Source organism: Lissotriton helveticus, chromosome 5_1 (assembly GCF_964261635.1).
Source record: "Lissotriton helveticus chromosome 5_1, aLisHel1.1, whole genome shotgun sequence".
NCBI classification, from domain to species: domain Eukaryota; kingdom Metazoa; phylum Chordata; class Amphibia; order Caudata; family Salamandridae; genus Lissotriton; species Lissotriton helveticus.
Window position 1 is genome coordinate 1,273,075,764 of NC_136065.1, and position 24,145 is coordinate 1,273,099,908.

Below are 24,145 nucleotides of genomic sequence, written 5' to 3' on the forward strand. Positions count from 1 at the left end.
CATTAAGGTTCATCTGGCTGCTTTGACTGCCTACAGGAAAGGCCCTTCACAGACTTCCTTTTTCCAGATCCCTGTGATCAAAGATTTTTTGGAAGGCTTGAAGAAAGTGTTCCCTCCTGTCAGGCTTCCTTCGCCTTCATGGGACTTGAATGTGGTGCTGTCCAGATTGATGAAGGAGCCTTTTGAACCCATTCATAAGGCTTCGTTGCAGCACCTGTCCTGGAAGGCGGCGTTCCTCGTGGCCATTACATCGGCCCGCAGGGTGAGTGAGATTCAGGCATTGTGTTGCCAAGAACCTTATACTGTATTTCATAATGCTAAAGTTGTTATGCGTACTCACCCTAAGTTTCTTCCCAAGGTTGTTTCTGATTTTCATATCAATCAGACTATCACTTTGCCTACGTTCTTTCAGAATCCTTCATCTCCGGCGGAAAGGTCTTTACATTCCCTGGATGTGCGGAGGGTGCTGAAGTTTTATCTTGATAAGACTAAAGATATTCGTAGGTCAGACCAATTGTTCATCAATTATGGCTCAGTCAGGACGGGTCTTGCTACCTCTAAACAGTCCATCTCTAGGTGGATTGTGTCCTGCATTCAGTTGTGTTACTGCAAAGCTAATAAGACCTGAGGGGGCAAACCTAAGGCTCATTCCACCAGGGGCAAGGCTGCTACGACAGCTATGCTCCGTAATGTTCCCATTGCAGAGATCTGCAAGGCGGCCACTTGGAAGTCGGTCCATACCTTTGCTAAGCATTACTGCCTGGACACTGATGCCAGGGCAGACGCTCAGGTTGGGCAGGCTTCGCTGCGGAATCTGTTCGCACAGTAGTGGCGTTATTTTATTCTCCACCGCCGCTTGGTGTGGGGATGGGCTTGCCATTCTATTCACTAGATTATGACTATACACAGAGATCCCCTACTACAGAAGGAGTAGTTTCTGTCCTGTAACTCCAGTTCTGTAGTAGGGGTATCTCTGTTATAGTCATAAGCGCCCTCCCGCCTCCCCGGTGGAGTGTTGTTCATGATCATAATGCTACAGGTCTGGCGTTTTCTGCGCCTTCAAAAAGAACTGAGGCTAAGTTGGACCTGCTATGCATTCTGGGATACTGAGAGAAGGTTCTGGAAGGTTCCTTAAAGGCACAGTATCCTAATTAAGCCACATAATGGCAGCCTATGGGGCTTGTCTGTCCAGGTTCTTCTCTCTATCATTCCAGAGGGATTTTGCTGTTAAGCAAGGGAAATCTGTACAGGCTTTGCTGTTTTGTGGATTTTATGGTGGAATTTCTAGTTGAAGTACTGGACAGTGTAGCCTTTTTGGCTGCATTATCTGTCTTTAAATTCTCTCTTAAGTGTCTATGCATTTTCTGCATTTTTTGACACTGTAAGAGATTATTTTTGATTGCTCCGGGGTCCACGCACATGGGCGGGACTATTCACTAGATTATGACTATAACAGAGATACCCCTACTACAGAACTGGAGTTACAGGACAGAAACTACTCCATACAGCCACGGTGATGGGTGCCAGTTGAAGGATCTAGTGTTGCTACGGGCCTGCACCCATGACTCTCTGCAGTGGTGGAACAGCAGTCTGTTGCAGGGGTAGCGCTTCACAGACCATGTTCTGTAGGTGACCATCACCATGAATGCCTCACTCTTGAGGTGCAGTGCACATCTTTAGCAAATTACCATTCATGGCAGGGCATTGCCGCAGTAAAGGGGACTCCATATCAATTACCTCTGGCTACTGGCCATCCAGCTAGCACTCAGGCCTTTCTTTCACTAGGTTTAGCCCAAAGTAGTTTTGATAGACAGACCGCATGACCGCCGTGTATTACCTCCAACAGCAAGACAGCACACACTCACCACTGCTTTCAGCCCTAGCGCAAAGCATTTAGCATTGGGCTCTTCGCCACTGGCTACACCTCCTGGCGGAGTACCTCCTGGGAGTGGACCACAGTTTTGCCTACCTCTTCAGCAGAATGCAGTAACAAGTCCACAAGTGTGAACTCTATCCACAAATTCTACTCCAATATTTCTGAAATTAGGGGTTTCCTGAGGTCAGTCTGTTCGCCACCACCCAAAATGCCAAAGCTTCGCCTTGAGGTTCCTACACCTACAGTCCATGGGCAATGCTATATGGATGAACTGGTCAGAGATCTTTGCCTATGCTGTTCCTCGTCTCCCACACGTGGTCTGGAAGCTTCGGTGAATGTCCCTCACTCTCTTCCTGGCAGCTCCCACACGGGCCTGACCACCACGGTTCACGACCCTTCCACAGGGGCCAATAGTCCCCGAGGAGAAGCTCCCCAACTGGCTGGACCTACTTGCGCAAAAGTACAGCACAATTAGGTACTTTGACCCAAGGCAACTCACTCTAGCGATCTGGCTCCTGAAGTCCTAGAGTTCGGGCAGCTTAACCTCCTTTAAGAGTTTATCTTTCATCAAACAATCACACAGAACCATGACACTCGCCTACTACACTGCCAAGTGACGATGGTTTGCCCACTATTACATTTCCAAGCACAAATTATGTGCATTTCGCACACCCTGCTTCTCCCAGAACGTTGCCTTCTTCCCAGGCTCCAAGTTGCTCTCTCTCGCACATCTGTTTTTTTCCAGATGTTCAACTTTGCTCATGCACTTACCAGTTTGCTGTCTCTGGCCCCCACCCATGCTTTCATGTTGCTTCCCCTCTCCCGCCCCTCCGTGTGGCTCCCCCTCTACCCACGCCCCTGCATGATTCTCCACCACATGTGCCCCCGTTAATTCTTTCCCTCACCCTCGCCCTGTGTTGCTTACTTTCTCCTGCGCCCCCTCCAGCACGGATCAATAAATAAAAAGGGGGGAAAACAGTCATTTTGGAGGTCCTGCACACACACAGTGCGCCTTCCTTCAAAATGATGCAAAAACAACAATTGATGGACAGAATGCAGAACAATGTCATGCATTCAACCCAGTACCATTGTTGTTTTGCTCCCCATGCCATTCCAGTTTGGACCCACCCATATGCAAATCAGTTTTGACCCTGCTCCCTATGGGAACAGTCCAGCCTGCCCGAACTGCCAGGGCAGGTTCTCCCTGGACTGGAAACAAGCATCCTAGGGCTCGTTTTGGGGGTTTCACCCCTCATCAGCCAGGCTAGCTTGACTCCAGTGGCATGGAGAGCACGGGACCCACATCTGGGCTTACCAGTCCCACTCTGGTTGACAAATGCAAAAACAACAATTGATAGACCGAATGCAGAACAATGTATTACATTCACCCCAGTACAGAGATCTGGACCTAAATCAATCGTTTTTTTGCTCCCTATGCCATTCCAGTTTGAACCTAGCCATATGCAAATCAATCTTGACCCTGCGCCCAATGGGAACAGTCCAGCCCGAACTGCCAGGCCATGTTCTCCCTTGACTGGAAACAAGCATCCTAGGACCTGTTTCGGGGTTTCACCTTTCATCCGCCGGCTAGCTTGACTCCAGTGCCATGGAGAGCTCAGGACCCTTTTCTCTGCAGTGGTGGAACACCAACAACCTCTCAAGACCGCCATCTCACTCACGGGATGGAGTGCACATTTGCAAAATCTGAAAGTACATGGTCTCTGGGACACCAAGCATCGAGGTCTCCACATCAACTAACTAGAGCTTGAAGATGTTCACCTATCTTTGAAAGCTTTCCTAACTCACCTGATCTGCAATGTTATCCTAGTCTAGACTGACCATGTCAGCCATGTATTATCCACAAAAATGGAGGGAGTGGGGCACGTTCTCCACAATCATCTCTCATATCTCCGACCATCTTGCGCTGAGCTCTCCCATCACAACATTCATTGTTACCGGAATACCTTCCAGGAACAGACTTAGATTTTGCTGACCTTTTCTGCAAGATGCAGGAACAAGTCCACAAGTGGGCTGTGCCGGCCACCTGACGTGCGCAGCACTACGGAGGTAGTGCTCGCGACGGCCGTTGGGCGACCGAAGCAGCGAACGGGGTAGGAACCCAGTCTTGTCACTGTGAACCTTGGCCTGAGAAATGACCTGAACTAAGCCAGAGCCATCCTATATTCTTCCCACCACCTACTGGCTTTGAAGGTCTTCATGGCCCACTGTATCTGTATAGCATCCTAGTGCTGACAGAGTGAGGTTTGCATGTAATGAGTGTTGCAGTTTTACATTGATTACATAAAAACATGATTAGCCTAATGTAACCCATTCATCCCCATCTAGAAGTAGATGTCTGCAAGGTTAGAGCTGCTATCCAGTGAAGAACTGACAGCCTGAAGATGGCACCTGCTCTAGGCCACTGTTTTCATCAATTGTCATCAATGTCCTAGTTAGAGGCTGACTCAGATGTACCCTGAAGGTAGTCACCCCAGGGGTTACTTTTTTACATTTCTAGATTAGTTGTTTAGACCAACTTCGAGATGGCAGAACTGGGTATGGCAAATAATTCAGATCGATTTGAATCCACAAAACAATCATTACAAGTACTGCTGGGGTCTCTTCTGCCTCTTCTAGACATCCCTCTTTTAGTTCTTCTAGAAGAGAGCTCCTACAAAATCCATCATGGATACATTATTTTACCTACGGGAGCATACACCACCATTTGAGAATACAATGCTTGCACTGTTTCCCACATTCAGCACTCCTACACCATTCCCCGTGGCTCACCAATCATAAGTGCTTCTACATCATTTGTCAGAGTTGGTCATGTGGCACCATTCCATTCTGCTTCTGCGCCATTCCCTACTGCTGCCCTATTGTAGGCATTCCTACAGTCTGCTTGAGCTAGCACTCCTCAGCTACCACTTCCACTACGCCCTCAAAAGCCATGGTTCAAAAACTATTTCCTGCAGCTTTACCCTGCCCAAGCTGTAACACCTCTCCCTGTGGCTGTGAATTGACTCTAGTGAGCTACATGCGCTAACCTTTCAATCATCTTCCTTCCTAGATAAGACCTGTTTTGAGAGTCTCTTCCAATATGATGACATGCATGAGATCGTAAAGAATTTTGTGGTCTGCCACATTGATGCCCCTGGACAGGAAGAGGGGGCTGCTGCCTATCCTTTGGGGTATGTATAGATTGCAATCAAGAGGCTGCTGTTAATTCTTGGGTTTGTAAGGGTGGGTGGGTTGCTGTGGATCACTAAGATATGTAAAGGTGAGAAGCGGTGGGACTGTAGATCGCTGGGATCCTTAGGGAACTAGGTGGGAGTAGTCCATCCATAGGCTGTGTGTGAGTGGGCAGGAGAAGTGATGCTGATCATTTAGATCTATATGGAATATAAGTAGATTGATTTATCTATCTGAGATATTTAATGGGGTATAGGAGGGATGCTGTCGATCCGTGGTGTACAATGATATGGATGTTGCAGGGTGCCCCTCGCTAAGCCCAAGCGGGCAGCTAGAGCCAAATTTCGGGGTGGGGGGGGCTGAAACATATTTCGGGGGGGGGGGGTGCTAATTCTTGCAACCATAGACAGAGTGGCTGTAAGAAGGGGTGAACACACAACAAAAGCCTCATTTACAAGTAAATGGTCTTTTAAAGACCTGTCAAGTACTCTGGTGCGGCTGCAATTAGATGCTCGCCAGCCCCGAAGCTGTCTCCGCCCGGGCTAACACACACGACGGGGGGGGGGCTGAAGTCCCGTGAGCCCAATGGGTGTTGTGCGCCTGGCTAAGCCCCCCGACCCCCACCGGGGGGGAAAAAAAAAAAAAAAAACAAAGGGTCATCTAGGCTGTTGTCGATGTCCCGAGGTGTTTTCTCACCTTCCTTTTAATGGCTGCTTACTGCCTCCAAAAACATGCTGTAAATCCACTGTTTACAGTGGGATTCAGCTCGTTTTCCCTGCCACATTGTGATTTCAGCTCCTCACCAAATGACCGTGTGAAGGGAGCCGAAAGTGTGTGACAAACGGTGGCACCGTGTGAGTTGGCAAGTCTGCATGAGTGGTCACATGTTCTCACTGCATGTAATGTTAGGCGAGATGAAGTGGGTTCTCCCCTGTTCTAGCGGACAGGAGTTCTGCCCATCTCTGGGCATGTATGGGCCGGGTAAAATGGTCCGCTTGCTATTCGCCAGAATTTGCTCCTCCTCCCTCCTGTTCTTTTCTGTTACCTGCCTTTTTTTGTACCGGCCCGCTTTAGTCGGTCTTGCCTCCTTTCTTTCTGCCCCGGTTACTTTACTTACCATGTATCCTGTCTCTTGTATGCCTCATTCCTTCTCCTGCACATCCCCTTTTCTCCTTTGGGTGCTGTTTTCTCTTGAACAGCTTCACATTTTCTGGTTTGCCCTCACTCTGATTTCCTCATTTTTCCATACCTCTACCTCCTGAGCTCAATTCTGCCATCGTTTCTGCTGCGGCTCCTTCGTGCCCTTTTTGACAGTCATCTCTATCCACCAAGGCTCTCACTCTGCTTCCTTCCCTGTCCAGTTCACTCTCTCTCTCTCCTGCTCTCTCTCCCCGTCCCATCCATCTCTCTCTCTCTCCCTTCCTTTTTCACGTGCTGCCCCCTTCACCACCTTTATTTGAGTGCCCGGTTCTTCTTTCCCCTGTCCTGACTTTTTTCTTTTCTGCGCCTTCTCTCTTTCTGACCCAGTTGTTCACCTTCCCATCAACCCTCCCCGTCCTATACATCCTCTCCCTCAATCTTTCACGTGTGCCCCCTCTCGCTCCTGTTCTTCTTGTGTCATGCCTCCCCCTCTGTCCGCTTTTGGCTCACCTCCCTTGTCACCCTTTCTGTTTATCAGCTCCTCACTCTGGTGTACTCTTTCTTCCATGCCTTCCTCTTCTGACATCATTGCTGCCTGCTTCATCCCAACTCTCCTGTTCCCTCCACTCTCCTGACCATGACTCTTGTTTCCTTTTGTTACAGGTATCAGTACCCCTCTCTGGACCAGCTGGCTGAGACCATACCCACTGTGCTCCAATACCTAAAGTAAGTTTTATACTCCTCTTTAACCTAGTTGAAGCCCAACCAAAAGTCCTGTACACTCTTGCAGTTGGTTGTCTTGGACTCTCACAGTGTAACATTTCCTGTGCCCATGGTTTGTCAGAGGGGGTAACCAACGCCAACATCCTTGGCTAGTACGATCATTTGAAATTTCATGTAACAAAATATAAATCTGTAGGCTTTAATAAAAAAGTGATAACAACCCACTCTTAAATGCCTATTAGCTGGAACATATGCTTTTCACTATAAATATGTCCGACCTCCTGCCTTTGTCCTAAAGTTTCATAACAAACCCTTGTTGTCTAACCTTTAACATTGGCATGTAAATATAACAACAGTCCTACTGTGTTGGACATTAGCTTTCTCACAGTGCAACCATGTGCTAACCGTAATAAAATTACAAATATGTGCAAAATTATAGTTGTCAAAATAAAATGTCACTAAGACGGTCTAATAAGGATTATCATAGTACACATCTTTTTCCACAATTTGTTCGGGTGGATCACCAACACCGAAACCTTTGAGGGCTACTGTTTACAACATGGGTACTCGCATATATTTTCCCAGGGGACTCAAAGTATGGTTTGAGGTGTGACCAAGGGCCTCACTGATGCCTGCAGGGTGGCGGGGTCAGGGTGCATCAAGGATTGTGTAAGGAGGTCTAAAAAAAATGTTAAATAAATGGGCAAGCATTTATTTGCAGGTTAACTAATGTTAAGTGGTGCAGGACACCAACGTAGTTACTTCATAACTTTATTTAACCTGGAAATAAATGCATGTCCATTTCTATTAAAAAAAACAAAATCTGAGTATTGGTGCCCAGCAAGTAAAAAGCTGCTTGTGCTGATCTTAACCAGGGGGGGCCACATGTAAAGATCAAGAGTTCCGCAAGCGGCCCTGGGCCGTACTTGTAGTATCACTGTTCTACAGGCTTTAGCACAGTGTAAAATCATCCATTCTTAAGTTGATTGCCTTTAACCTATGATTTTCACATTTTCTAAGTTATTCCTACTGGCTTTGTCATAATGTCTCACAATAATTAGATCAAGCCTATGGAATCTCGAATAACTTTTCTCAAAGAAATAAGGGCAATAGCCTTTACCATTGACTTTAACACCATAACCAGCACAGTCCTATTCAAAGTGCATATTCAATGACAACTGTCATACATATAATTCTAGAATTACAAATATATGAAATAACAAGCGGGTTCCTTTTATTAACGCCCTTTCTGGTGCATACTCTAACTACATATTCCTCACCTTTAGAATATCATTAGGTACCAGACTGGATCTGGATATTTTCTTAGCACACTCACGCATTCTGCTAGGTGGCTCCATGCAGTTCAGTGTTGGTTTCTTTCCACACCTGAACTGCCCGCGGAGCTGCATAGAAGCATCAACCCTGCTCGCAGACTTAATTTTTTTTAATGACTCTTTCACAGCTGTCCGGCATGGAGCACAAAACAATTGCTGATAACATTGTGCAGATCTCTAAACTGGTAATTAGGTGATGAAACTAGACCATTCCACAAAAAAGGGTAGGGGTGGGTGCGAGGGTAGCAATAAATCTGCGGTTATACAGAGTATCTACCGCAGAGAAAGTTACAGAAGGTAAGTAACTTGTTCTTCTAGAACTTGTTCTTCTGATAGGCACTTCTAACAGCAAATTCATGACCTTTAGAAAAGATTCGCAAGCAGTACTTCCCTAAGGTGGAGGATCTGTGGAGTGGACCTAGACCAGAAAGTCTTGCAGGACCAAACATTCAAAATGTTCTTTCGTACGAACTTAGCTGTTAAGATAGTAGGGCTTCCTGGATGTGTGTAACATCACCAATATCGCAGCCTGGCAGATTTCAAGAGAAATCGTTCCACGTGGTAGCACAGTGGTAGCAGCCTTAACCCTAGTGGAACGGACTTTTAACCCTTCCAGATGCTGATTTTTGGGCGGTGCATAGCAGATCTTAATGCGAGGTCAACAACCTCAACAGTCTTTTTCTGCAAAGTCTTGCCTTTCCTTTCTCCAGAGAAGCCCACAAAAAGACGATCCTCCATCTAATGGTCCTTGATGCGATCAATGTAAAAGCTTAATGCCCTTTTGTGGTCCATCCAATGGAGTCTCTTCTCTTCAAAGGGGTTAGATGGGGCAAAAAACTCTGGAAGAGCGATGTTTGTCCAATGTGAAAAGGAGTCACAACTGTTAGCAAGAAAGCCTCTGAGTCCTAAACTCCTTTCAGTCTGGCAAGCAGGTGGTGTAGGGTGGTTGCACCTCCATTGCCTAGAGCTCATTCATGCAATCAGCTGGAGTGATTGCAGCAAGGAAGATAATTGGAAGAGTCGTAAGACACAATGAGCAACTGCGCATCAGCTCAAAGCGGATGTACATTAGAAATGTCAAGACCGGGAGGAGGAGCTTAGCGCGCACCCAAGATGGTCGCGTGAGCTCAGAGCTCCCGGACCTTCGCCACCTCCATCGACTATCCTGCAACTCATCCTGATTTGGACGACGGGCTTTTGTGGTCGAGAACCTGCTGATCACTTATCCGTTTGCGAATTTCGATTTGGTCTCCGGGAACCGAAGATATGGCTTTTTGAATATTGGCGGCCTGCTCCATGGCACTGCCCCGGGCTTGCCTACTCTGCCAGCCGGGTGGTAATTGAATAACAACGGCCTGCGCTAACCTCCCTTGCCCGGTCTTCTACTTTCGGTTTCGATTCTGACGACCCTACGTCATTGACCTTGCCTTGGTCGCCCTGGTTGCTTGCTCCACTCAACTATTCGCAACATCGCTCGGAGATCCGGACATTCTTGCTCTTTGCCTAGTGCTTGGTCCTCACTTTATTCTCTGAGTTTCTGCGGGCACATCGAGTGTAGCCATTTTCACTAGGTCTCAGACTACCCTCCGGGGCACGCGACCTAAGATGGCCACCAAGCCTGAAGCAGAGAGGCGCAAGACCAGACCGGCAGCTCGAGGAGGTTCTGTCCAATCCAACGTCATGGACCGATATACCCTCACTAAGAGCTCTCCGAGCGGTATGGCTAAACCCCCGGCCGGCCTTGTGGACGAATCCCTGCTGGGTGATGACCCGTCGTTGAAAGACGTCATGTGCGCCATTGCTGGGATGAAGGCCGCGATGGGACAACAGTATGAGGCCCTAACCCACAAGCTGGACACTGTTGCCATAGACGTCAATCTGATCAGGGCGGATCTTGCAAAAACCAACGAAAAGGTCAAGTCTCTCGACCTGAAGACTACTAGTCTTATCACCGACGTCTCTGACCTCCAGACGGAGGTCGGTAATCTGAGATCCGCCCGTGACTATCTCTCCCGTCGCTTGGACGATTTTGAGGGCCGAGCACGACGGAACAACGTCCGACTGGTCGGTGTCCCGGAGAAGACAGACTCGTCAGCTGTGGACCTATTGGTGGAGGACCTTGTCCTAAATCATTTAGCGCCCAAGGGCCTGAGCAAGTTTTTTGCAGTAGAACGGGCCCACCGTGTCCCGGGTGGCCCGCCCAAGCTGGGTGCCTCTCCGCGCCCCATCATTGCGCGGATTTTCAACTTTCGTGACAGAGATGTGATACTGCAGGCTTCCCGCACGTCGGGCCCCACGGAATATGAGAACGCTGCGGTCAGCTTTTACCCGGACTTCACCCAACAAGTCCAGAAACAGCGGCTGGGATTTCAAGGAGTGAAGAAGAGACTGAGAGACAGGGACATGAAATATGCCATGCTTTTCCCGGCTCGATTGCGTATCGTCCATAACGATAGAACGTTTTTCTTTGACCATCCTGCAGCGGCTAATGACTGGTTGGACTCGCTGCCTACGGGACAAGGGCGATTTGAACGATCGGAATCTTCCGGTGGAGCGGAGGGCGACCCGACTGAGCAGGAATAGGGTGCGATATCGGCCCCCGGACCAACGTTTTGACTTTCGGCTGTGGTTCGCTGCTATATTGATAATGATTGCTACTCCGTTGTCTTACTGGGGTGTGGGTGAGGGGTGGGTGCGACTTCCTCCTCTGGGGTTCTTTTCGTAGATTAGTTGTATGTTAGGGCGACAGGCACGCTGCGAGTTGGGGTGGCTTTTGAGTCTAACGCAGGGGTGCGGGGTGGGGGGTATGATGTTGTTCTGGGGGGTTGGGAAGTTCAGGGATGTGTTTCTTTGTTTTTTTCAAGGCATACTGCTGATGATCTTCTGTGTTGTGGTGTCGCGGCTGGTGTGGGGGGGGACTTGGGGTGGACTCTGGGATGGGGGGTAGGGGACTACGGATACTGTGTTGGAATGTAAATGGTCTGGGAGACAAAATTAAACGGGGAGTGGTTTTGCAGTTACTGAGACGCTTGTCCCCTGATGTGGTTTTGCTTCTGGAGACGCACTTGCTGGGTAATACGTGCCACGCCATGAATAGGCGTGGCTATCGTCTCATTGCACACTCAGGTTTCACTTCTGGCTCCAGAGGGGTGGGCATTCTAATCCGGACCTCCCTCCCCCTCGCTGTTGACGACATTATACTTGATGATAGAGGGCGGTACGCCGCCATTGTGGGGTGTTGGGAGGGTAGGGTGGTTACATTCTTTTCTGTCTACGTACCCCCAGGTCTTCAATCTACGACCTATGCAGATCTGGGAAGAGTGATTCTGGAAGTCCCCGAGGGTTTGCTTGTGGTCGGGGGAGACTTTAATTCAGTAGTATCTGGGATGTGTGATCGTTACCCTCCCCGAGTTCTCGCTAAGTTCCAATCCTGGCTTGGGGACTTCATGGAGGCGCTGGGGCTGACCGATTGTTGGCGCTTACATCATCCTGGGCAACAACAATATACCTTTCACTCTGGGGCCCACGGCAGCCTTTCGAGATTGGATTATGTTTTGATGCCCTCCTCCCAGACTTCCCGTATAGGGGAGGTGAAACATCTTGCCAGGGGTATTTCAGATCATTCCCCACTGTGGTTGGTTGTGAACGCACAAGGGGGATCGGAGGGTCGAGTGGCCCCGATCAACCCCTGGTACCTCCGTGATCCTAAGATTAGAGCGGAACTACTTAAGACAATCGATCAATACTTTGCCGAAAATGTGGGGTCAGTCTCCTCTTCTGTCTCCTTGTGGGAGGCGTACAAAACTGTAATTCGGGGGCAGGCCCTCTCGTCGATTGGCAATGTTAAGAGATGTAGACGAGAGGAGGTTGTTCGTCTTGAGACTGAAATTACCGTTCTTGAGGGAGAGTTTGATGCTGGGGTCTCCCCTGAGAGGCTTCATCTGTTGGACCTAAAACAACATGAGTACAGAGCCCTGGTGACTGATGCAGCGAAGGAGATGAGTCGTGAACAGCAGGGACGTCTGTATGATGTGGGAGATAAGGGTGGGAAGTTGCTTGCTTGGTTGGATAGGAGAGAATGCGCGAGTCGAGTGGTTCCTGTTATAGTTGACGCGAATGGTAAAAGTATCACGGACCCTGCTGGGATTGTTGAGAGGTTCGCCGATTATTTTCGGGTAGTGTACTCCCCTGTGTCCGATAGGTCGGAGCAGGACTCTCACATGCTTTTACGCGATATTTCGCTACCATGCTTGTCCGATTCTGAGAGGGACCTGCTGGAGGCTCCGCCCACGGTGGATGAAGTTGCGACCGCTATCCGTTCGGTCCGCTCCGGGAAGGCCTCGGGCCCTAATGGACTCCCTATAGAACTTTACAAGCTCCGTCCGGATGTGCTGGCACCATATATGCGATCTATGTTTTTGGACTCACTGGCGGAAGGGTTTCTTCCTCCTGACCAGAGATTGGCCTCCATAGTGGTTATTCATAAAGAGGGTAAGCCACGTGACCGCTGCGACTCATACAGGCCTATTTCCCTAATAAATGCTGAACCCAAGATCCTGGCCAAAGTTCTTGCTAATCGTCTGGTGGCTGTTATAGGCGATCTGGTTCATCCGGACCAGTCCGGATTTATACCACATCGCAATACGGCACTTAATCTTCGGCGCTTGCATGGCGTCCTCGCGCGAGCGGGGACATTGAGAGAGTCGGCCATCTTGGCGTCTTTGGACGCCACCATGGCGTTTGACACGATTGAATGGCCCTATCTTTGGGCGGTCCTTTCCAAATTCGGGTTTGGGCCCACCTTTATCCGTTGGGTTCGATTGCTTTATGCTGATCCCTTAGCCCAGGTGGTGGTTAATGGACGTGTCTAGGCCTCCTTTGCTCTCGGTAGAGGTACGCGCCAGGGCTGTCCGCTGTCCCCACTCTTGTTTGCCCTTGCTTTAGAGCCACTGGCGGCTTGGCTGCGATGGGAACCATCCATGAAGGGCATTCGATGGTCTCCGGAATTTGAAGACCGTGTATCTCTGTATGCAGATGATATCCTTTTGTACCTCACATCGCCCCGGAAGTCGTTAATCGTCCTTTTCGACGTTTTGACTTCTTTCCGTAAAAATTCCGGCTTAGTTATAAATTGGTCTAAATCTTGCGTTTGTTCTCTCCGGTGATATTCCTCTCCTGCCCCGTGATTGTCCTATTCCGGTGGTACTAGATGGTTTCAAATATCTGGGACTCTTTGTCACCTTGGACCCCACACTTCGGTATGAGCGCAATCTGCTGCCCCCTCTCAGACGCCTTCGGGCGGATGTCGAGACTTGGAGCAGACTTCCCCTTTCTCCCTTGGGACGAGCTGCGTTGTTTAAGATGATGTCGCTCCCCCGATTCCTTTATGCGCTTCAAAACACGCTTGATGTAGTGCCAGCGGATTATTTTCGTGAGATTGAGAGTCTGCAGCGGCAATTGTTATGGGGGGGCCGCCCCCGCATCGCCCTCTCGAAGCTTACACTCCCTTGGTACGATGGCGGCATCGCTCTCCCGGACATTCGTCGCTATTACTGGGCCTCTCAATTGGGGGCCATCAACCATGGCACCTACACTCCCCCACTAAACCCGGCTTTTGCGATGGACAGATGGTTGCTACCCGGTGGGGACTACAATAGGGCTCTATATGCGAAATCTGCTGGCGAACCTCTTACGGGCCCCACTAAAACAGCAGTGCAGGTGTGGCGTAGAGCTACGGCGGCCACGGGATGGGCTGACAGGCCGACCCGGGCTACCCCACTATATGCTTCGGATAAACTGGGCTCCCTTTGGCAATCGAAGGGATTTGATCGGTGGGACATGATCGGGATCAGTAGGGTAGATGACGTATGGATCAAGGGCAGGGTCAAGACGTTTGAGGAATTGAAAGTTGAGTATGGGCTGAATGATAAGGAATTCTTCAGATATGCGCAAGTCCGGCATGCGGTCTTGTCTGTTTTTCCACTAGGCTCAGACGTGCCGGAGGCATCCCCGCTCGAGGATCGGGTTCTGGATGGCCACGTTCCTGATAGCACGATCTCGCTAATTTATAAAAAGTTGATCAATACCAGGACCGATCTCCTAGATAGTCTTCGAGGGTTGTGGACCAGAGATGGTCTAGAACTCGATGATGAGGACTGGCAGTCCGCTATTTCTTCCCCGAGGGAAGTGGCTATCCCGGCACGTCTTCGGTTCGTTCAACTGAAAATTTTGCATAGGGTGTATGTGACTGGCCCACGTCTGGTTCGAATGGGATTTTCGGTGGATGGCTTGTGCAGGCGCGGATGCGGTATGGTGGCTACGTTCCTTCATATTATCTGGGAATGCCCTGCTGTGCTACGTTATTGGAACCGCGTGCATGAAGTAATGAGTGAGGTCACGGGAGTGCGATTGATGCCTGAAGCGCGAAGATGCTTGTTGAACGTCTGGGAGCCGAATGACTACAATCAAGCGCAGCTCCGTTGGGCGACCTTGGGCAACATGATAGCCAAGCGTGATATTGCCCAATTGTGGGGCGCTCAGAGGCCTCCGACACTTCTGGGGTGGACGCAAAACATGGATTGGTGCATGTTTCGAGAAAAAACTGTGTACGTTTCCCGTGGCAGACCAGGCAAGTGGGGGAAAGTGTGGACCCAATGGAACGCATACCGTGGAGATATATGTACTCCCCCAATGTCGGAATTTGATGATGATTTGTCTTCCTCCCGACCTGACGTTTCCTCCGCAGGAATATAGTTGTTTTGTATATATTTTGGTCTCCTTTCCCCCCCTCTCCTCCCCCCCCCAATTATTGATTGCACTACCGCTTGATTCCTCTATGTACCCCCCCCCCACAGACCACGTGATGACCCGTTTTACTGTACTGCCTTGTTTTGTATTGTTCTTTTGTTTTCTAGTTTTAAAATCAATAAAAAAGTTTTTTTTTTAAAAAGAAATGTCAAGACCGAGTTAAGGTCCCACTGAGGTATCTCAAACAGTTTGAGAGGAAATGTGTGTCAAACTTTATATAAACTTCAACACAACCTGTGATTCAAACCTGGACTGTTGGTCCAGAAAACACAAAAATGGAAGAAAGGGGACAAGAAATAGTGCCCTCAGCAAGGTCTTGCAGGACTAAAGACAAATCAAACATCAAAACATCTGACACTATGTCTTGTAAGAAGTCTGTGTTGCTGCCTCCACACCAGGCAAATTTGTTCCAGTGCACTCCATAGATGAGGTGCAGCAACGATGCGATCCACGTCCTCAGGAGGGAGATCGAACTCAGTCAACTGACACTGCTCTATCTCAATGCATGGAGGTGTAGATTGTGCAGGTTTGGGTGTACAACCCTGCCTTGCTGCTGCAACAGAAGATTCCCCTCCTACCCAAAAGCAGTAGTCTGATCAGAGGACGGATTCTCTTGCCCCGCAGTTCTGGGGACCACACTCTCCTGGCCCCACTCTCTCCTCGCCCAATCCGGAACCACAATGATGACCTGGGACGGTCAGGCATGATATTCTTCAGAACATGGGGTTGTAGAGGCAGAGGAGGAAAGGCTTACAGGAGTTCCATGCTTCACTCTTAGTGGAATGCATCTCCGAGTGCTTTCGTGGACACTTTAACGTGCAACAGTGATGACCCCGCATGTTTTTGATAGTGGAAAAGGCATCCATCCCAGCTTCTCCCTTCTTTTGGAGGATGCCCTGTGCCACTTCTGGCTGCAACAACCATTTGTGATTCACCAGGCACTGTCAACTGAGCTTGTCTGCCCTGGTGTTTAAAAATCCTGCATGGTGATTGAAGCATCATGGCACCACCCTGTCAGCCAAATCCAGAGGCACAGCACCTCCTGGCAAAAGACCCCACCTTGTCCTGCTTGTTGCAGTACCACATGGTAGTGTTGGTGCTGAGACCCTGCACCAACCTCTGCTTGATGGACAGCAGGAACAACTTCAGCACGAGGCAAATGGCCCGTAGTTTCAAACAGATTGATGTAGAGTAGCCCGCTGCTGGAGAACACCGTCCTCTGATCTACAGCTCCCCCTGCTACCCCACCCCGCAAACCCATCAGTGACACATCCTTCACCATCATCCACTCTAGGTGGAACAGGAAGGGGGTCGCCTGTAGTCCAGTTGAAGTTGAGCATCTACCACTGCAGATCGTGTACTGTCTTCTCCGAAACCTAAACTGAAACTTTTCAGTTTCACTTGTGCTGGGCCTAGAGACCTAAGGCTACTCTGCCAGAGCACCTGGCATAGCAGACCAGCAAGATATATGAGGCCGAGAAGTCTCAGAACTGCCCTCACTGAGACCCAGGACAGAGGCTGAAACATCAAGATCATAGCGCAAATGTCCTGCACTCTTAACAGAAGGAATGGCCTTGAACAGCACTGTGTCCAGGATAGCTCCTATAAAAGTAAGACTCTGCGAAGGAGTCGGGTGCAACTTTGGCATGTTGTAGCTCAGCTCAAGTTCAATGAGGACAAGTCTGAGGTACTTCTGTTTGGGTCTTTTCCCCCTCTATTCAGGGAGGATCTTTGGCCTGCAGAATATCCCAGGCCTTACTCAGTTGGCAACTCGGTAAAGAATCCGGGGGTCTGGTTCAGTGAAGACCTACAGTTTTCTATGCTAATGAAAAATTTGGCCGGAATGTGCTTTGGCACATTGAAAACACTTAGGCAGTTTCTGCTATTGCTACCCAGATCGGTGAAGGAAATGGTGACTCGCGCCCTCATTTAGTCGCGTAATCACTACGCCAATTCATTGTATATTGGCCTTCCTGGATACCAGCTGAAAAAGCTGCAAATTATTCAAAACGCGGCAGCAAGGGTGCTGCTTGGTGTCCCTGGCAGATCAAGCATCAAGCAACATCTACGGGACCTGCACTGGCTTCCTGTGGTGCAACGTGTTCAGTTCAAGGCTCTGAATCTTGCCCACGGTGCCCTAAACAAAGCTGGGCCGCCGTATCTTAGGAGGCGCTTTGATTTCTACTTTCCCCGAAGACAATTGCGCTCAGCTGCATTACTTCTTGCAATCGTTCCCCGTTTTCGTCTTACGCGAACAGGGGGCAGCACTTTCTTTTAAGGCAGCCAAATCCTGGAACGCCCTTCCTTATGAATTGCGGAATGCTCAGGATCACAGGCTATTTAAGAAGAATTTAAAGACCTTGCTTTTCAACTAACCCACAGCTCTTCTCCGCTGCTTGCTTTTTCTGCAGTTGGCTTCCACACCGGGACACTCTTGAGTATCCGTGCGTGCTATAAGTGTTTTGTAACATAACCTAAGGACTCAGAGGGTGTCTGCCTTGGTTTAGAACTTTTGAAAGCAATTAGGGTTTTTACTTTTACAGAAGGCAGTTGTAGGTGTAAGACCTTTGCTGCACTCTTAATCACCACAGCAAAGGAAGCACTTTCTTATGTTTAGGTCCAGTGGGAGAAATAAACTCCATATTGGGGTAGTAGGAAGCCCACTGGACTCCTGTAGGTCTATATATAAATTGTCATCATCACAATGCACGGATAATTCATCCCCATCATCCTCATGGTCATCTCCGGGTGGTGGCATATTCTGGTCAGTATTAAAACCAAAAAGATCTCTAAGCCTCTGAGGGCGACTTCATGAGAGCGGAAGTATTGTGTCCAAATTAGTCTTTGTAGTAACCAGGTGCATTGAGCAGAGTGTGACCTCCAGTACCGATGTTGTCTGTATTGGTGTTGTCGAATGAGGAACTGCCACAACACTTGCACCAGAGTTGAAGCAGAACCCGAGGTTGGTTTCAGGAGCACAGCTGACACCAAGGCTGAATCTGCCGGCAGTAATTAGACTGGAGGCCCCACCAGCATACTTCATGCTGGTACATCATCGACATCTGCTTTCGACTGTCACACCAAGGTTTGAGCCCTGTAGTCTTCGGTGAGGACATTGTTCATTTGCACACAAGAATTTAGAACAAAAAACTTCCTGACAGAATAGTTCGGTGGTGCACTGGATCAGCATTCAAAGGCTCCGAAAGAAAGGAACTGACGGCGCATAGGGCTGGCAATTATATGCAGCTCTCCTCCATCAGTTATGGGGTGGAAGGAAGCCATGGGATCACTACTAAGAGAATTTCCGGATCCAGTGTTGCACCATTTAGAAGTATCTATCAGAAAAATAAAGTTTGCGAAACAGTATACAGATCCTCTCATTAAAGCCTAATAATCATCATTGAAGTGGTTTGTCAGAGTGGGTGGCCAACGCCAAACCCCTTGCCTACTATGGTAATCTGTGAGATTACTTGTAACTAAAATCACCTGTCTTTAACAAATGATTTTCACAGTAAATAAGCTAGGCTTACTGTCTTTGTCATATCCTTGCATAGTAAGCCGATAAGACCTTTGGCATTGAACCTAACTTTTCCCAGTGCTCCAATCATTCCTGTAGCTTGACACCATAACCAGCTCAAGCCCCACTGTTTTGAACCTAAGCTTTAAGGCAATACTTTCACTCGGGCCTGCTGTATGGGTTATAAGCTTTGTCACAAACTATACAAGCAAGCAACACAAGCACTCTTTTCAGTGGAAGCACACAACTGTGACGTAATCAAATAGTGTACTCCAGTTAACCAGCATGTGGGTGGAGCCGAAGCCCCTTTCTCCATGGTACTTTGAAAGCTCTTTTTTTGTTATTCACATAAGGTAGGTGACTATCAAATCAGACCTAAAAACAACTTACAAAATGCACTTATTAGGGGTTAGCAGTATTCTGGTGGAGCCTATTATAGTATCTTCACCTACGAGCGATGCATAAAGATGTAACTTTGGTTTTAGCAGCACGTCCTGGCTACCCCGCCCCTCTTGTTAAATGGCTGAAAAATAAACATGTGAATCTAGAAATGTTTCACGCCTCAGAACTGTTGTTACAGGTAATTAACTAGTCTCATCTGCAGTAACTTTCAAACCGGAGTGTGACAGAGTGGGGTGACGATTAATCATGAGTGAATTAAGTGGGGCTTTTGAAGCCTGAGTTAGTGATGAGCAAATCCGGTAAGAGCATTGAACAATCCTCTATTATAAAAAAAAATAAGTGCCTGGAATGGCCATTGACCCTGGGCAGATGAGGAAAGTGGCTCTTACCTTCCACAGTCAGCAAGCAGGCAGCTTTGCCCCCACCACTGAACATGTGTGAGGAGAAAATCTGTTGGAGTCTCAATCAATTGTTGAATTTCTAGACCGTTTTCTGCCGCAGCTTTCAACAGTGAGTGAGCGAGTGGTTCGGCGGTTGTTGCTGCTGTGCGAGGCAGGTGTTTGCCTTACTCTTCAACACTAAGTGAGTGAAGACAGGGTCTCCTGTGGCCTTCAGTCCTTTAAAATTGAAGGGTCTCTCAGCCATGGCTCCCTGGGCTGAGTGAGGAGTGAATGTCCCATGGCAGTCAGTCTTGCTCTGCTGTGTCAGTGGAATGCTCCAGCTGTCCGGGTTCTGCAGAGGTGGCATTTGTCTGGGCTGTGCAGAAGAGGGGTCTGCAGCAGCCCTTGGTCTTGCCTTGGGAGATACCAGTCCTAGCCCTTGAAGCTGATAGGGTGAGGCTATCCGGGACAGTTTCCTGTAGGCCCGGGTTCAGAGAGGCCTAGTGGAAGATGTGCTTCCGCTCTTGATCCTTAACGGAGGAGTAGAGTGTTCCTTGTACCCTTAACTTTAGCACGTGAGACCTCCGTCTGCTGTCGCAGCTCACCAGGACCTACCCATAATAGAACAATGTACAAAATTGAGTCTTAATTGAGACCATAGTGTCTTGGTGAAAAATGTGGTTCAGAACGCTAGAAGTGTAGTGTATTGTATTGTCAGATAGTTGCATTTACTTAGTGCTTCATAGCGCCAACGAGACGCAGAAGTTCTTTTTAACATGCTGTATTAATGAAGGAGAAATAGTTTACCCCTGCTTATGAGGTGTAGGAAGGCTCTATCTATATCACAGCACCACGGTTCCTCTAGCGGACCATCATTTCTTTACCGATCCCTAAATTACATATTACATATTACATATTACACTTTATTATGTTGTATGAGAGTGAAATTGAGGTGACCGTGGAGGCCTTCTGTAGCGGAGAACCTGCAGTGAGCTCCATGCTTCCCCCAAGTTTGTCTTGCAAAATGCAGCTTTCCAAATACAAGAAGACATTACTAACAGCCAAAGGTCGATACATTTTTTTCTGTGACACCTGCATGTATATGTACAAGGCTAACGTGGGAGTGTGCACCTGTCCAATGGGAGAAAGTAAACACTGCTGCCGACAACCCGCGAGAGACCTTCGAATCCATGCACTGAGGGACTTGTAGGCCCATTCTGGGCGAGCTTAGTTAGATTTGAGAATAATGAGCTGGCCTAAAGAATGAAAACAAAGTAGAATTGTGTCGCAGTCTCTTGCGTGTGGTTAGGCCACAGCCTCCATCCCCAGTGATCCCAGCTTGTTTCTCTTGCAGCTTCTCCAGTATTATCGGGATTGGTGTTGGCGCCGGAGCCTACGTGCTGGCCAGATACACGGTATGCACAATCGAGGCGGTCTCACCCTGCAGCCCTCACTGTTTCTCTCTGCCCTGTCCAGCTCATCCATTTTTCTATCTTTACCCTCTCCCATCCTCCTCTCCTGCTCATATTCACCTCTGCAAAGAGTAGTTTGTTTCTATAGAAAAATAAATCACAGATTAGACTAACAAGACTGATTAGACTAACAAAGCAGATTAGACTAACAAGACTGTGAACTTGTAGCAAAAATCATTTATTTGTAATTTTGGGGAGAGAGAAGTGTACGGTAGCGCAATGAGGCTTACCAGCCATTATTGTAACAGTAGTTCTATTTTTAAACTAGTTTAAAGAAAGGAGCAATCCTAATCCTGGTACTTTGTAGGTAGTTGAGCATCACCTTCCTCTCCTTCTCCCTTGATTTCACCTCACACCCCATCCTCTTCACCATTTGCAAGCTCTTTGCTCACCTCTGCCCATCCTCCCTTCATACATTTCACATTTCTCTCCTCACGTCTGATCGCCACGCTCTATTTTCACCATCCCTACTCACTTCTATATTCCTCCAGTCTCTATCTTCGCTCTCTTCTCTTAACATTTTCCTTCCTTTTCTCATCTTTCTCTGCATCTCTGTTCTTTTGCATCCCTCTCACCCCTCCTTTTGATCTCCCTATATTAACTAACTTCTATGTATTGCTCACCTTTCTCTTTTTTTATTTCAGCTCAATCATCCAGACACAGTGGAAGGTTTGGTTCTGCTCAACATTGACCCCAATGCCAAAGGCTGGATGGACTGGGCTACTCATAAGGTACCAGAACGTTAGTGGTCCTGTCTGGCTAGTGGGCGAGAGAGTGAATTCCAATGGTTTAGGGCTTTGTTTTTAAAACTTCTCCCCCTATCTTCCTCAGCTGTCTGGACTCACCTCCTCCATCGCAGAAATGATCATCGCTCACCTCTTCAGCACTGTAAGTTTCATGGACAAGCCTTTCTAATAGGATGTTGGAATTGCATCCATGATGCATGTCTGTGTTCATTTGTCTTGTCCGCATGTGGTGGTCCCCTAAGGATCCACTGCTGTCCATCTTCATCAGAATGTCCTTCCCTCGAGTCATTGATGACATTCTTGTGATTAGTAAATGTCTCTCGAGGGTTATTCCTGCCAATTTGCATGATCTTCTCAGCAGGTGATGGTTCTTCCTGGATAAAGACCTCTCCAGTGGATCTTCCCCCGTGCCCTCTCATGGAGGAAGTCTTCTACAAGGGGATTATTACCCGAGGCTTCTCTTGCCCTCCATCAGTGGGCCATTCCTATTGTGAGGGCTTGACTCCTTTTTCTTTGAGGAATGCTCTTGCTCTCCCTTATGGCAATCTGAGGGCTAAATCTTTTTTGTACTTTTCCTACATAGACGCAGTCTGCCTGGATCTCTGCTCCAGTCTGTATGTCTGCTTCGGACAGCCTCTCGCTCAATCTTTCCCATACCTACCCATGCTCAGACCTCTGTTCGATTCATTATCACCGGCTCTGAAGTGCTGCATGCTAGAACTGTTACCCACATTAACTGTTCTGTGCTTCTTACCTCTTTCCTCTCTCCTCTCACCTGCAGGAGGACCAGGCCAAAAACGCAGACGTGGTCAATCAGTACAAAGAGGCGCTGTTGTCCTCCCCCCTCCTTGGCAACTACAACCTGTACTGGAACAGCTACAATAGGTGTGTTGTGTCTGCAGGCTCTCTGCACTCTAGGAGGGCTTAGTGTTTACTCTTCTTCACACTCCAGTGATGGGGATCCTCTCAAAAGGGCCCTATGATAGGGGGCTTACTGCCCAGGTGTACCTTTTGATTGACTCTGGTCTATCTGGCAGGAAGAGGTAGATGATGGAGTCGATAGCTATGAAAAGAAAGAAACTAGTTGGGAAGAATGTTCGAATGGATGCTAATTTGTGGGTTGTGGATTCACAACATTAAGGAGACGCAGAGGGAATGTACGTTGGGAGTCTCATTGATTAGTTTGCCAACTTTTTCTCTGGCCGAGTTGTTCCTTCCTGTATCACTGAATACTTCCCTTTTACCCCAACAGCCGACGAGACTTAAACCTGGAGAGAGGAGGCGAGGTTTCCCTCAAGTAAGCATTTTCTTCTTTTTGGTGGCCTTTCCCTTCTGCCTCTGAAACAATTTACAAGGAGAAGAGATCCTAGCTTGGGGGGCCCTCATTATTCCCTGAATCATTCTGCTTATGTTGAGATTGCATTCCTTGTTTCCCCTCCTCCCTTCCCCTGATCAAAAGGGTAAGGCCTATAGTGCTAATTGTCAGTCTTGTTTTTTCTGTTGTCCACACCTCCGCCTCATTGACAGATCACCACGCCAGCTTCTTCCGTAGTGAATTTTTGTAAGCAACATAATGTGGTTGTTCAGCTTATTTGAATTATCGTCATTGCGCTGCCTGAAAGTTAATGTTCTCCTTTGCAGGTGTCCAGTGCTGTTAGTGGTTGGCGACCAGGCTCCTCACGAGGATGCAGTGGTAAGTGACAAGTGTTAATAGAGCCTCTAGGACAGGGCACAAGTCCTAAATTAAGAAGTGGGGGGACGCTCAAAGACAGGAAGTGACGTCACGACAGGAAGTGACGTCACGAAAGGTAAAAACATTTGACCGGAGATGCTGGACCTCAAAAAGGGAAATATAAGAGTCTCATATCATTAAATGTCACGACTAAAAATCTCTTCATTATATTTATCGAGGTCTACATAGAATTCCAAGCCAGTTATCAGTATGATGTTGACATTTCGAACCCATATTAATAATGATGGGGTCAGCATCAGGACAGGAGATACTTTATGGCTTTTGAGGATCCATATGGCAACCACAAGGGAGTCAGCAAATATTAGGACGTCAACCCACCTTGACAGCTCACTGATGAGTCAAAAAGGAAACACGGTGCCTCTTGCACCCACCTGTGCTCACGCTCAAGAGATGTTATTCTCTGTATTATGTTATCACCGTCTACGTGACACTGCGCCTGAATCATGTATCATGCCATTTCAGTGTGACCATTGTGTACAGCTTATTGTGTACAGCTTTCCCGTTCGAAAGGCAGTCTCTGTTGCAGAGTTCTGTGCACCATCTGCATTCAGTTAATGGCAAGAATATACATGTTATTCCTCAGCAAGGGCATCTTTGCAAGGGGGACGGCGTCCACCCGGTAAAATAAGTGGGGGGACGCCGTCCACCCGCGTGGTACCCCGACTCGAGCCCTGCTCTAGGAGCTTTCTTTGCCTTTCTGCACTCACTCACACCAGGATAACTGTTTTTCTGAAACATCACCTCTATCATGGCCAGAAAATAATACTGTGAGAGCAGCTTCCCTTCATGAGATCTTTGTTAAT

The 24,145-nt window shown here is 48.2% G+C and overlaps 1 protein-coding gene across 3 annotated transcripts in view; it reads left to right on the top strand.

Annotated features, from left to right (window-relative positions):
• The window catches only part of NDRG2 (NDRG family member 2), a 205,054-nt gene that overhangs the window by 140,173 nt on the left and 40,736 nt on the right, over positions 1-24,145 (top strand). For all 3 annotated transcript variants that reach the window (XM_078644081.1, XM_078644080.1, XM_078644082.1), the window contains exons 5-12: positions 4,947-5,067; positions 6,872-6,934; positions 20,726-20,786; positions 21,488-21,574; positions 21,675-21,731; positions 22,371-22,474; positions 22,842-22,886; positions 23,231-23,282. In XM_078644081.1, coding sequence (XP_078500207.1) covers positions 4,947-5,067; positions 6,872-6,934; positions 20,726-20,786; positions 21,488-21,574; positions 21,675-21,731; positions 22,371-22,474; positions 22,842-22,886; positions 23,231-23,282 — 590 coding nt within the window. The remainder of the gene's footprint in view (positions 1-4,946; positions 5,068-6,871; positions 6,935-20,725; positions 20,787-21,487; positions 21,575-21,674; positions 21,732-22,370; positions 22,475-22,841; positions 22,887-23,230; positions 23,283-24,145) is intronic.